The sequence below is a fragment of the Cervus elaphus genome, chromosome 12 (genome assembly GCF_910594005.1).
Source record: "Cervus elaphus chromosome 12, mCerEla1.1, whole genome shotgun sequence".
In the NCBI taxonomy this organism is placed as follows: domain Eukaryota; kingdom Metazoa; phylum Chordata; class Mammalia; order Artiodactyla; family Cervidae; genus Cervus; species Cervus elaphus.
This window is the reverse complement of record NC_057826.1, coordinates 17395191-17410433: the sequence shown is the minus strand read 5'-3', so window position 1 is coordinate 17410433 and position 15243 is coordinate 17395191. Positions and strand designations below refer to the sequence as shown.

Here is a 15243-nt window from a genome sequence, read left to right as displayed (position 1 = left end):
CTCTTTGTGACCCCATGGACTGCAACTCTCCAGGCTTCCCTGTCCATCACTAACTCCCAGAGCTTGCTCAAATTCTTGTCAATCTAGTTGGTGAAGCCATCCAACCATCTCATTCTCTGTCGTCCCCTTCTCAGGTCCTGTGGGTCCCCCCTAATAAATCCTTCTCAGTTCAGTCCACTTCTCAGTAAACTCGAAAGATACCTACCTAGTCTAAATCACCATTGTTTCTCTCCTGTTGGGGCATCCTTGCATAGGCTCTTTGACCTCTTACACCATCTTTCACACTGCAGCCAGAGTAATGTTTTTGTAATAATGTTTTGTAATAGCAACTATTGATGTCAGCTAGCTTAAAATGGTTTAACACTTCCATTAGTGGATAAGTTACTTAACTTATATGATAATGGTTTATAAGATTTATAAGATTATAAGTTACTTAACTTATAAGATAATGGTTTAAGTAATGGTTTTAGTAATGGATAAAGATTAACTTTCTGGACATAGTCTAAGACTGTGGCCCCTGTTTGCCTGCCCAGCCTCTCTGTACCCTTTGACTCTCACCTCGCTGGACTTCATTCTTGTGTAACACACCAGTGCGCCTTTTGGCTTAGACCTTGTATTAATCATGTCTTTCTGTATTTTATGATTTATCATAAAATCATTTTCTGTATTTTATGATGCTTTGACCTCTTAGGGGCCTTGCTAATCCTGGAGAGACTGCCCCTCTCAGTGCTAGCTGATTTTTAGAGATAATAAACAATTTTCGTGGGACACACCTTTTATATGTAAACCAATCAACTTAAAACCCATATTTCCAGCCACCTCCTTCATCTAACTCTCACACCTCGCCCTAAATCACCTAAGGGCTAGGTGCCAGACAACTAGGAACACACCTATGAGCCAGAGCCCGCTGAAGTTATTCAGTCTGTCCAGTTCTAGTGTACTCAGCTTGCCTGCCCTGCCGTACCTGCTCTTCCTGGAAGCCGCAGTAAAGAGCGACCATGCTGTCCTCTTCCTGCTTTCGCCTCCAGACTCTGGTGCTTTCCCGCGTGACCCTGTGTGATAGGATATGCCTTTTCTCTAGGGTGTTATAATAAATTCTTCTTTCAAGGCAATGGTATCTATGTCTCTCATATTACAATAACTGATTAAAACAACATTCTGGGAACTTCCCTGGTGGCTCTGCCTGCCAGTGCAGGGGACATAGGTTTGATCCCTGGTCCAGGAAGATCCCGCATGCCTCAGGGCAACTAAGCCCATGTGCCACAACTACTGGCTCTAGAGCTTGAGCTCTGCAGGAAGAGAAGCCACGGAAACTGGAGAAAGCCAGCATGCGGCAATGAAGACCCAACACGGACGTAAATAGATAAATAATAATTAAAAAAAACCAAAATTATGGGTACACATTAAAACAAGTCTCCATATCTAAAAACTTCCTTTCGCTTTTTCTGACCAACCCCTCTTATTCCCTAGAAGCCTGCTTTATACTTTAAAGAGATTTACTTTGGCAAATCACCCTTAACCCTCAGACTATTCCTCTCTATTAGATTTTCTCAAAAATACCTTGACCTTCAGCATGTATCCCAGTTTTAATTAATAATTATTTATTTAGTTATCAGATGTTATTATCTTCCCTAATAAAAACTTATTAAGACAGAGGTCTTATTTATCCCTGTATCTCCAGTGACTAGCATAAGTGCTTATTAAATATGAATTAAAAGAAGGAAGAAAATTACTTTGGTTGCTTTCACTAGACACTGTTCTTAAAAAAAAAAAAAGAGACATAAGTGGGGCTTCCCTGGTGGTCCAGTGGCTAAGACTCTGAGGCTTTCTGCAGGGAGCCTGGGTTCAGTCCCTGGTCAGGGAACTGGATCCCACATGCCACAACTAAGACCTGGTACTGCCAAATAAATATTTTTTAAAAATTTAAAAAGTATTCTTTAAAAAAAGAGACATAAATATCTTTAAAGGGAAAAAAGGAATCTGTTGAGCATTAAGTTATTGAAATTTTATATCATTCCAAATTTATGACTGATTTTAATCACTATGTATGTAACTATATTTTACATGGTTATATTTAATATGTGTATACTATTTTGATTTCATATTTGTGATTTTATATTCATATCCTCATATGAGAAATTAGTCCAAATATTATTTAGCTGGTTGTATGACATTTTATCTTGACATCATTCACTCACCTATGGGGAATTACCCCTTCCCACTTTTTCGATTAGCCTTAAGAATCAGGTACTTGGTGTGGCCAGTATCCAATGGCTGCTGTCCTTGCTTTGAAGAGTATATGGGGACTTTCCTGGTAGTCTAGTGGTTGAGAGTCTGCTGCCAATGCAGGTGACTTTCATCCCTGGTCTGGGAAGATTCCGCATACTTGGGGTAACTAAAGCCCATGAGCCACAACTACTGAGCCCACATGTCCTAGAACCCATGCTCCACAACAGGAGACGCCACCACAATGAGAAGCCCATACACTGCAACTAAAGAGTAGCCCCTACTCTCTGCAACTGGAGAAAGCACCTGTGCAGCAGTGAAGACCCAGCATAGCCAAAAATAAGTAAATAGTTTCTTTTTAAATCTTAAAAAAATTAAAAGGATATATGGGAAGGGCACATAAGCAGAAGTGTAGTATATTCCCGCCGGAGCTGTGGCATCAATATGCCATGCCTGGTGAACTGAATCAGACCATGTAGGGCCCCTTGTTGGAGCAGCCTTCCACCTCTTTCATCTCCTGGACCACACTGTAGGCTTGTACATCTTGGCCTTAGTAAGAGAGGCAAGAATGAGCCACAGAGAGGAAGAAAGCCTTGATTGCCTCCCAGAGAAGTCTTTAGCCCTAGTTCTATGGAAGGGTGTGGTACTGTGGTGACACTTTGTCTTTGAATAAAGAGAACATCCATCTGAAGTTAGGGGGAATGATGTAGTAGTTGGTCTGAAGTTTGATGAACAGCTGTATAAAAATTGTTTCATTTCTCTTTTGGGTTATTTCCATTGTGGAAGCAGTATTGCTCAACTGAAGAAATGGTAGTATTATGGTCTATATGTTGCAAGTCTGTTTTCTATGAAAAATGGATGTTTTATAATATTATCAGCAACATGTCAGTGTACCTAATTTGCTACAACCCATTGAAACCAGTGACACAGAATCTTGTATTATGCTAGCATATAGAACATAAATTTCTTTAATTATTTAAGAGGGGCTTCCCAGGTGGTGCTAGTGGTAAAGAACTCGCCTACCAATGCAGGAGACATAAAAGACATGGGTTCGATCCCTGGGTCAGGAAGATCCCTTTGAGTAGGCAAGGCCAACCCACTCCAGTATTCTTCTTTTTTTTTTTTCCACTCCAGTATTCTTGACTGGAGAATCCCCATGGACAGAGGAGCCTGGCAGGATATAGTCCATGGGGTCACAAAGAGTTGGACACTACTGAGCAACTAACACACACACACATACACAATCCACATGTCATACAGTTCACACATTTAAAATGTATAATTCAGTAGTTTTTAGTTCATTCACAAAGTTGTCTGTTCACCACAATCTAATTTTAGAATGTAAATTCTTTTTTTTTTTAAGGGCATAGAATTTACATAGAAGCTACACATATCCTCCCAAATACTTAAAAAAATCATTTATTTATTTATTCAGTTTGGGCTGTGCTGGCTCTTCGTTGCTGCACAAAGGCTTTCTCTGGTTGCAGGGTTAGAGCGGGGTTGTGGTGTGGGGTGGCAGGGTGTTGGTCTACTGTCTGTTGCAGTGCACAGGCTTCTCATTGCGGTGGCTTCTCGTGTAGTGGAGCATGCACTCTAGGGTGCTGAAGGCTTCAGCAGATGTGGTGAGTGGGCTCAATAGTTGCTGTTCCTGGGTGCTAGAGCACAGGCTCAATAATTGTGGCACACAGGCTTAGTTGCTGCATGGCATGTGGAATCTTCCTGGACCAAGGATCGAACCCTTGTCTCTTACATTGGCAGGCAGATTCTTTACCACTGAGCCACCAGAAAAGCTCCTTAAATTCTTTTTTACTTTATTTTTAAAATTTTATTTTATTTTTAATTGGAAGATAATTACTTTGCAATATTGTGATGACTTCTGCCATACATCAACATGAATCAGCCATAGGTCCCCTCCTTCTTAAACCTCCTTCCTGCCTCCCTCCTCATCCCATCCCTCCAGGTTATCACATAGCACTGGCTTTGGGTTCCCTGCGTCTTACAGAAAATTCCCATTAGCTATCTATTTTACGTATCATGATATGTATGTTTCAGTGCTACTCTCAAGTCATTCCACCGTCTCCCTCCCGCACTGTGACTGTAAGTCTGTTCTTTACATCTGTGTCTCCTTTGCTGCCCCCTAAATAGGATCATCAGTACCATCTTTCTAGATTCCATATATATATGCATTAATATATGAAATTTGTCTTTCTTATTTATTTCATTCTATATAATGGGCTCTAGGTTCATTAAATTCTTTTAAAATTTCACTTCTTGTTTTTTTAAGGATAAAAAATAACTGAAAGGAAGAGAGAAATTAAGATAAGTTTTGTTTGGCTAACACTGTACTTAATATTACTGAATTATATACTTCCTTTTAATCACTGGGTAAATAAGTAAACTGGTTCAGTATTATCAGACAGAAGTATCCCAATCTATGTTTCTTTTTTTAGCGTTGTAGAATGAATGAAGACACTGGCAGTGACTATATAACACCTTGGCAGCTGTCTCAGGTGGTTGATGGTGGAGGTGTTGGGATTATAGAAGAAAGCAAACACCCAAATTTTACAAAAGGCGATTTTGTGACTTCCTTCTATTGGCCCTGGCAAACCAAGGTTATTCTGGATGGAAATATCCTTGAAAAGGTGATGTACAATATAAAGTATCTGATTTTTCTCTCTTTTTATTCCTTCTTTGTGCATTTGGTGTTCGGTTTTGTTTGCTGTCAGGGAAAAAATAAAAGCATATGTTTTCTTTTTAGATAGCTGTCAGAATGTGAAAATCCTTTATTCCTCTTCCACTGTTGGCTGTAACTATATATGACAGTTCTTAGATTACCAATGAATGATGTTGTTTTCCATATTTAATTCTCAAATTTTACATGTATAAAATAAAACCTGAGCTATAAGCATCAAAAAATGCTTTATACTAAGAACCAGAATGCCCTTTATAGTTAAATGCTTGAAAAGTTTCCTAAGAAAGCTGCAATGTTTTGTCCACCTGATGCAAAGAGCTGACTCATTGGAAAATACCCTGATGCTGCGAAAGATTGAGGGCAGAAGGAGAAGGGGCCGACAGAGGATGAGATGGTTGCGTGGCATCTTTGACACAATGGACATGAGTCTGAGCAAACTCCAGAGATAGTGAAGGACAGGAAAGCCTGTAGTGCTGCAGTCCATGAGGCTGCAGAGTTGGACACATCTAAGTGACTGAACAGCAACAACAAGCAATTACCACTTGACTCAAGAAATCCATTTGGTTTGTGCTTGAAATTCCATCCTGTGGCAGAAGTCTTGAGTTCGGTTTGTACTGTTTGGTTGAGTCATGTGAAATTACCAGTATTTGTCTGTTTTGACCTACAAAAACTGGCAGCTTCATGTAACCCAGCCTAATAATTGTCATCAAGGAAGTTACAGTATGTCTCTAACCTCAGTTTCCTCATGTGCAAAATGAAAACAATAGCTATCTCACCAGTGAATGTGAGAATTTAATTAAATTAGAGTTAATTTAAATTAAATTTAGTCATAATAAATGTGATTAAGGCTTTGTAAAAAACTTTATACAATTTTAGTATTTTTTGTGATTACAAATTCTTATAGTTAGTTAAAAGTGGCTGTTAAGATACAAGTGGTATGGGAGACATTACACAATCATTTATCAATGGTACTAATAAACGACGTTTAACTAGAAATTTCTTAGTAGGAAGTGAAAAAGGAACATTAGGCAATTTCTAGCTTTCCCTGTCATAGTGATATAGTGGGAAATTGAGAAGTTGGGGAGAGCTTAAAAATGTTTGGGGAGTAGGTATTAGAAATGAGGAAGAAGAATTCAGAAAGGACAGAAAAATGATATTTACTAAACACAACTTATCTCACATTTTTTTTTTACTGGCTTTACTAATAAATAACTTACCTACAGGATATATTTCTGTGTTTGGAGAAGGAAATGGCAACCCACTTCAGTATTCTTGCCTGGAAAATCCTGTGGACAGAGGAGCCTGGCAAGCTACAGTCCATGGCGTCACAAGAGTCGGACACGACTTAGCAACTAAACCACCAAACCACCAAATTTCTGTATAGTGTACTGTAGACCTTTCTGTGTATTGTAGACTTTAATATTGCCATTACCTTTATCTACACATCAGACTTGACTGATAGCCATTTAAAACTGATTACAAACTGCCATTTTTTTTCTTTGTGGCAGTTTAATTGCAAATCAAGGTGGTGAATCTTGATTACTTTTGGTGGTTTGTTACATTTTTAATCTCTAAAATTATTATAAAACTTTTATGGTAGAGAGTCTTTCTATATAATTTTTTTTTCATTTTCCCGTAATGTTAACAGGTAAGAAAAGAGAAAATGTAAGAGATGTACAATTAACTATTGATTGGGCCTGGTAAACATATAAGTGTAAAATGTTGAAAAGCTGAGAGACCTTATTTTATTATTCTGTAATTAACCGAGAAGAAATTGTATCATACCTTCCTTTATTTTCATGAAACATTTGAAGTATCAGTAACGAGAACTGTTAAAGAGTTTGAGCTGACTTTTATATAGAGAAGTGTTTACTCTGAAATTGCTCAGAGATTTTTAAACCTTCCAATTTTGTGTAGTTTTTCCTGTTAAGTGTTTCTTCTCTTTTGGTATATTTGAGACACTGGCAAGAAAGACTGAAAATTGGTTTATTGTTCATGTTGGGTTGTTTATTAGTCCGCTTGAACTGCTTGAACTGTTGTTACAAAATACAATGGACTGAAATTTATTATTACAGCAGAAATTTATTTTATTACAGAGTTGGAGGCTAGAGGTCTGAGGTCAAGATGCTGGAAAATTTGGTCTCTGGTGAAGCCTCTCTTCCTGGCTTTCAGATGGCCCTGTTCTCCCTGTATCCTCACACAGCATCCAGCCTTTCTTCTGTGTAACTGCCGAGAAACAGATCTCTGGTGGCCCTTCCTCTTCTAAGGCCCTAAGTCCTATCAGATTAGGGCCCCTCCCTGATGCCCTCATTTAACCTTAATTACCTCCTTAAAGACCCTATCTCCAAATACAGTCACACTGAAAGAGTCTTTTAACATAGGTCTTTTAACATAGGAATTTGGGGAATTCATATTCATGAAGTCATAGGTTGTCTCTACTTTGTTGACCTAAGACAGAAATTCCTAATATTATTTTTTTAAAGGTATATATTTTATTTTAGGTAGACCCACAGCTTGTGAATGGACACCTTTCATACTTTCTTGGAGCTATAGGGATGCCTGGTTTGACTTCCTTGATTGGGGTACAGGAAAAAGGTCATATAACTGCTGGATCTAATCAGACAATGGTTGTTAGTGGGGCTGCTGGTGCTTGTGGATCCTTGGCTGGGCAGGTAAGCTTTTGGAGGATTATCTCATTTTCTAAAATACTGGTTATAACTGAATCTCTGGATTTGTGTATATAGTTTAAAATATATAGTTGAACAAATTTGTAATGTTATTTTACATATATTTGGTAGAAATGATATTATTGCATGCTTAGACTCTCTTCCTAATAATGTGAAAAATGTTGTAGATTTTTTATATTTTATTCTCTTTTAACCAAAAATGACATGGTAAATGCTGGAACATTGCTCTAGTCTATATGAAGGAGAAGAATCACAGAGTACCTGTCTGGAATTCCATGAATTGAAAAAATAAATTTATATTTTAAAAATATCTTCAAATAAGAAAGCACTTACTGGGTTCTAGAGATAGGTTAATATATTCCCAAGTGATTCCATGGTAAAGAATCTGCCTGCAGTGCAGGAGACGCAGAGACATGGGTTCAATCCATGAGTTGGGAAGATCCCTTGGAGAAGGAAGTGGCAACCCACTCCAATATTCTTGCCTAGGAAATCTCATGAGCAGAGGAGCCTGTCGAGTTACAGTCCATGGGATCGCAAAAGAGTCAGACATGACGTAACTACTAAACAACAGCAACAGAGATATAGTAAACATTGTGATACAGTTTTTTTTTTTTTTTTTATGATACAGTTTTATAAAGTACATTATTTTATGAATACTGCTGCTAAGTCGCTTCAGTCGTGTCTGACTCTGTGCGACCCCATAGATGGCAGCCCACCAGGCTCCCCTGTCCCTGGGATTCTCCAGGCAAGAATACTGGAGTGGGTTGCCATTTCCTTCTCCAATGCATGAAAGTAAAAAATGAAAGTGAAATCGCTCAGTGGTTTCCGACTCTTAGCGACCCCATGGACTGCAGCCTACCAGGCTCCTCCATCCATGGGATTTTCTGGGCAAGAGTACTGGAGTGGGGTGCCATTGCCTTCTCCATTTTATGAATAGTAGCCTTCAAAGTGTGAAACCACAGAAACAAACATTTTATCTTAATAGTGATTTTCGTTCCTCACAGGCCCAAAAAATATTGAATTGCAAGATAGAGATGTTTTTGGTTTGACTGTTCCTTTTATGAGCTCATCTTTAAATTGTGAGATTTTAACATTCAAATTAAGTCTAATTTTATTCAGTCTTAATGTTTTTAAGAATGCTGTTATATCTGTTCTCAGTTCTTTTGGTTTCAAATTACCTTTCTTGAAAAGACTTACAAAAGCCTAAATTGTGATAAACACTTTCATATAGGTACTTGTACTATCTTTCATATTTTCACATTTTTATACTTAAATTGTGACAAGAGAAAGTTGTTTAATTTTCAAAAATTTCTCCCCTAGATTGGCCATTTGCTGGGCTGTTCCAGAGTCGTGGGAATTTGTGGAACACCTGAGAAGTGCCTCTTTTTGACCTCAGAATTGGGCTTCGATGCTGCAATTAATTATAAAGAGGGGAATGTTGCAGAACAACTTCATAAATTATGCCCAGCTGGAGTGGATGTTTACTTCGACAATGTTGGCGGTGACATCAGTGATACAGTGATAAGTCAGGTTGTTTTCTGACTTGTTGGTTATAAATTTAAATGCTACATTTTATTTGATGTGATATCTTTTTACCTGATAGTGAGAAAGAGAAAAAACTTTATAAACTTGTAGGGTTTATGGTGAAAAACAACATGATGGTCAGTATTCTAATTAAGTGATACAGAAGAGCTTGATGAAGCTGTTTCCATTTGTTTGCAGATTTGCACTATGAGCATCAGTTTTAGCTCTTTGCCAGCAATGTTGTATTTTCACCTTTATTTTTTTTTTAATTTATTTTTATTAGTTGGAGGCTAATTACTTTACAATATTGTAGTGGGTTTTGTCATACATTGACATGAATCAGCCATGGATTTACATGTATTCCCCATCCCGATCCCCCCTCCCACCTCCCTCTCTACCCAGTCCCTCTGAGTCTTCCCAGTGCACCAGGCCCGAGCACTTGTCTCATGCATCCAACCTGGGCTGGTGATCTGTTTCACACTTGATAATATACATGTTTCGATGCTGTTCTCTCAAAACATCCCACCCTCACCTTCTCCCACAGAGTCCAAAAGTCTGTTCTGTACATCTGTGTCTCTTTTTCTGTTTTGCATATAGGGTTATCATTATCATCTTTCTAAATTCCATATATATGTGTTAGTATGCTGTAATATTCTTTATCTCTCTGGCTTACTTCACTCTGTATAATAGGCTCCAGTTTCATCCATCTCATTAGAACTGATTCAAATGAATTCTTTTTAATGGCTGAGTAATACTCCATTGTGTATATGTACCACAGCTTCCTTATCCATTTGTCTGCTGATGGGCATTTAGGTTGCTTCCATGTCCTGGCTATTATAAACAGTGCTGCGATGAACACTGGGGTGCACGTGTCTCTTTCAGATCTGGTTTCCTCGGTGTGTATGCCCAGAAGTGGTATTGCTGGGTCATATGGCAGTTCTATTTCCAGTTTTTTAAGAAATCTCCACACTGTTCTCCATAGCGGCTGTACTAGTTTGCATTCCCACGAACAGTGTAAGAGGGTTCCCTTTTCTCCACACCCTCTCCAGCATTTATTGCTTGTAGACTTTTCGATAGCAGCCATCCTGACTGGCGTGTAATGGTACCTCATTGTGGTTTTGATTTAAAAATACGAAACGCTTCACAAATTTGCATGTCATCCTTGCGCAGGGGCCATGCTAATCTTCTCTGTATCGTTCCAATTTTTAGTATATGTGCTGCCAAAGCGAGCATTTCACCTTTATTTTTGTGAAAAATTACAGTTGTATTATACAAGTGAAGGTCTAAGCTCTAGCTCACTTCTAACCATCAGCTCTCAGCCATTGCCCTCTGACTTTGGGTAGGGAAAGGATTTTTATAGTTTACAGGTATTTGCATATTTTAATTGACAGCTTTATAATTTATCAACATTAGCTATTGACACTGCATTGTCCTTTACTATATGTAAAATTATTTTCAATTGAAGTTAAATTATTTAAACTGCATTGTCCTTTACTATATGTAAAATTATTTTCAATTGAGGTTAAATTATGTAAACCCAAAGAAATACTCCACCAATAATAATGGAAGTAGCAACAATGATGACAATGACAACTAATGAAATTCTTTTGCAGATTACCAAAATCTTATTTTTTACCTCTGTATTCCTTTCAGTTCAGTTCAGTTCAGTTGCTCAGTCATGTCTGACTCTTTGCGACCCCATGGACTGCAGCACACCAGGCCTCCCTGTCCATCGCCAACTCCCGGAGTTTACTCAAACTCATGTCCATTGAATTGGTGATGCCATCCAACTATCTCATCCTCTGTCGTCCCCTTCTCCTCCTGCCCCCAATCTTTCCCAGCATCAGGGTCTTTTCAAATGAGTCAGGACTGATTTCCTTTAGGATGGACTGGTTGGATCTCCTTGCAGTCCAAGGGACTCTCAAGAGTCTTCTCCAACACAACAGTTCAAAAGTATCAATTCTTTGGCACTCAGCTTTCTTTATAGTCCAACTTTCACATCCATATGTGACTACTGGAAAAACCTTTGGGGTAGATTTATTTGCTAGCTGATTAAAACTCTTTGATACATATACTGGGTGAGTCTTTAGAACAAAATCAATTTCTTGGCATTAAGGGATTAAATACTATAGGGAATTCCTTATAGTATTTAGTCCTAACCCACAGTGTTGTTAGGACTGTGCACTTTCACTGCCGAGGGCACAGGTTCAATCCCTGATACGGGAACTAAGATTCCACAGACTGTGTGGTGCAGCCATTAAAAAGAAAAGAAAGATTAAATACTAGAATTAAGGAGGCTTTCATTGAGGCAGCCATAAGATCATTAAATACAGGGAAGGTCTATATCTTAAGGTATAATCATCAATTTTCTCTGAACAGATGAATCAGAACAGCCACATCATCCTATGTGGTCAAATTTCTCAGTACAACAAAGATGTGCCTTACCCTCCTCCACTACCCCCCGCTATAGAAGCAATCCAGAAGGAAAGAAACATCACAAGGTATGTTCTCCACTTTCCCCATATTACCAGATTCAACAGGTTTAAAGATCACAGATGTATATGAAATATATTGTTCTTCATATATAATTGTTTCCTATTAAATAAAATTTGAAAATGTACATTTTAAGGTGGTTCAATATTTAGGTTTTGGTTAACTAGCTCCCTGGCAGAAAACTTTTTGAAAAATGCGCCTGTTCAGTTGATCTTTTTTTGTGAATGTTAGAAATTCAACTCATATTGGCTTAAGTGCAAAGGACATTTATTGGTTCATGTATTGAGAAGTTCAATATTAGTACTGGCTTAGATTTGGCTGGGTAAAAGGTTTGCATAGTGGTGTCCTACTCAGTTTTTCTTCACCCCGGGCTGTGCTTTTTTCTGGGTTGGCGTGGCTCCCTGCCGACTCTCCTCTTGCAGTAGCAACAGGATGACTGTTACCTTGGCTCTTACATTTCACCAGGTTAGCAATCCAAGCAAAAAGAAAACAGCTCTCTTCTTGCAGTTTTATCAAGTCCCAAAGCTGATATGTATCGGCTCAGACTGGCCTGGCTTTCATCACGTGAAGGTGGGGAAAAGATGCCACCCACAAAGTAAAACCACAGTGTTACTGCTACATGGGACTGTACATTCTGAGCAGACAAAACAATAGAAGTCCACTATACATATATGCTTGTAATTGCACCTAAAGCTGTATTTGACCAGACTCTATGTGATTAACAAGTTTTTGAATTCTGGAATGATTTGATATGAGCTTTCTCCCTCCCTAGTCTCTGATCATTTTCCTTTTCTTCCCCACTACAGAGAAAGATTTCTGGTGTTAAATTATAAGGATAAATTTGAGTCTGGTATTCTCCAGCTGAGTCAATGGTTTAAAGAAGGGAAGCTAAAGGTAGAACTTGCTTCTATTCTTTATCAATATCATTCTTCTTGCTACTTGATATACTTTTGTATTATTTGAATTTAATATTAGTTTCAAAATAAATATTTCTGTAAAAGAAAAGTATACTGAATATCATAAATTAACTTTACCTCCCAGAGGAGTATAATCCTCCTGACTGAGAAACCTTCTCATCATTCCCTTTACCTAAAATTTTGTTAAACTTTACTTTTATTAGATTATATGACAAGATGAATAGGTTTTTGTCTTTTCTAAATTGTAATATTCATTAGCAAATATTTATGGAATATTACTATGTGTTAGAAGTTGTTCTTTCTCAAAAATCTTTTAAGCATTTCTTAGTACCTCTCTACCACCCTACAACCTGCCCTTCCTGGACCTTCTGATAGATCTCTTGGTTTTGATCGAAAATCAGCGGTTATCAATTTGAGGTCCAGAGACCCCTGACCTAGGATGTTCTTGAAACATGCAAATGATAGGCAAAGGTGTATGTGTATGTTTTTTGAAAAGAGGGTGTACAGCATATGACGTTACAAACTGAAGATTAGACAGTGGGAAAATAGGATTGTATTAATATTTAAAAAAATCAATTGATAGGTAACTTTTCTGATCTAGCTATATAAAATGAAAAATGTTTTTAGACAGAAAGTGCTAAATAATATTGCTGCCTTTTGCAAAAATGCAAACCATTAAGTAGAAACACTAAAGTCTAAACAATATAAAATATACTTATTTCAATTTACAGATCAAAGAGACTATGATAAATGGATTGGAAAACATGGGAGGTAAGATGAATGTAGTTATATTTACTATACACATCAGTTCAGCACAAATACTGTCTTTTTTCTTTTAATTCTACTTTTTAGTTGTTTTTTTTTCCCTTTGAATCACATTTCTTTCCTGTGAAACCTTAAATATCTTTAACTCTATGAAAGTTCAACTTAGTGGTATTTAAGAGCTATTGTTTTCTCATTTCAAATTGTAAAATATTTCTTTGTTTTTGTAAATAATTATTAAAAATTGTAAGAATTGTGAAAGTTATCTAGCCTCTAGGTAACTTTCTCAGATTGAATGATTCTAAGTCATCAATCATAAGATTACATTAAGCAGATTTTCAGTATTTGGGTTTCTTTTTTTGGCTAACATACAGATTTCAACAATCTCTTTTATTTCAAATGAAGAGAATTAAACTGCTAATTTTTCCTTTTTGAGAAAAAAATCTAATGTATTTGGTTAATGTGTTTACCAAACTGAAATATAAAATTCACTCACATGATATTCATTTCACTTACTTAGTAAAACTTTACGATTAGATTTCTTTTTTTAAGCTATTAAAATTGTTTTTTCTAACATTTATCCTCATACTTATTTTGCTGTAGTTTTCAGACTCTGTAACATTGAACATGGATGTAGACGCCAATTAAACATTTATAGTTTGGGTAAAAAACACATTTTTAAGATGTTAATTGGGTTGGTTTGTCCTGTAACTTTGCTAGTGTTTTACTAGTGGTTTCTTTTCATGAAAGTTTCCTTTGGTACTTAAAATCATCAAAGAAATTATTCACATTAATCATATGTGCCTGGTTCTATTGACAAACATGTATGATGGTGACATTATGTTGTCAGATAACTTCGTTTTTTTTTCTTTCCAGCTGCATTCCAGTCCATGATGACAGGAGGTAACACTGGAAAGCAGATAGTTTGCATTTCAGGAGACACCTCTTTGTAATCTCCATAAACATCTTCATCAAGGAAATACATGGATTTCTTTCTGTTCTGCTGAAAGATTTCAAGATATATTAAAAAAAACCCTTAAGAGTACAGATAGTTTTTGCTTTAGATGTGATAATAGGTGATATTTTCTTAGTTGCACAACATAATTCACTCCTATATCTTCAATATCATATATGTACTCTACATCCTATATGATTATTACAATAATAGATTGATGTCAACATGACCTATTTTTCCTTCTTTTGCTAAAAATAATATTACATGAAATTTATATCAGATATTCAGAAACTGTTGGAGATTTAACGTAACTAATAGATCATACAAAATATTTTTTAAATTAATATTTTTATAACTTTATAATGTTTGTTTAAAATAGAATGCTTGAGAAGACACTTACAAATATGTATTCAATTGGAAATAGTTTACATAATTCTTGAATTGTAGCTTGGTGCAAGAATAAATGGGATGGTATTTCCATATTGTGTTGATGGAAAAGGGACTTAATGGCAGGGTGTGTGTGTGTGCAGGAGTTTGGGGAAATTCAGAGCTTGTGGAACAGTTTTTGGAGTAGAACAGAGGCTTTGTGTCGGAAGTAGTATAAGTTAAATAACTGAGGCTGGTTAGGTTGATGGAGGGACTTACTACAGAAGATGATCTATTTGTGTTTTGTCAAGTAGTCCACAGTATAGCCTAAAAACCCAAATCTATATTGATAAAAGCCTATGTTTATTTTAGGTTAGTAGGCACATACTGTCAAATAGTTACAAAGATTTCAAGAGAAATAGGTATAGACATCACTTCAAGTTTTAAGTGATGAAAAAGATTTAAACAGTACAGCTTCAAAAAATGACAACTGACTGAGCAAAAGTAACAAATGGTTGTAAACATGAATGTTCAGGACCTATTAATGTATCTATATAAGAGCATTTGTTTTATACATTGTAATCAACCCTTTAATACAGTAAAATTGAGGATTTTTTTTGA

The 15243-nt window shown here is 36.8% G+C and overlaps 1 protein-coding gene and 1 non-coding gene across 3 annotated transcripts in view; one reads left to right on the top strand and one right to left on the bottom strand.

Moving 5' to 3' along the window:
* PTGR2 (prostaglandin reductase 2) overlaps window positions 1–15243 on the top strand; it is a 25380-nt gene extending 10137 nt beyond the window's left edge. For both annotated transcript variants that reach the window (XM_043919196.1, XM_043919197.1), the window contains exons 4-10: window positions 4677–4868; window positions 7420–7590; window positions 8926–9135; window positions 11509–11630; window positions 12429–12516; window positions 13271–13310; window positions 14178–15243. In XM_043919196.1, coding sequence (XP_043775131.1) covers window positions 4677–4868; window positions 7420–7590; window positions 8926–9135; window positions 11509–11630; window positions 12429–12516; window positions 13271–13310; window positions 14178–14254 — 900 coding nt within the window. In that variant the 3' untranslated portion in view covers window positions 14255–15243. The remainder of the gene's footprint in view (window positions 1–4676; window positions 4869–7419; window positions 7591–8925; window positions 9136–11508; window positions 11631–12428; window positions 12517–13270; window positions 13311–14177) is intronic.
* On the bottom strand, window positions 10255–10362 carry LOC122705967. Its single transcript, XR_006344236.1, has one exon. It is a non-coding gene; the product is annotated as a U6 spliceosomal RNA (small nuclear RNA).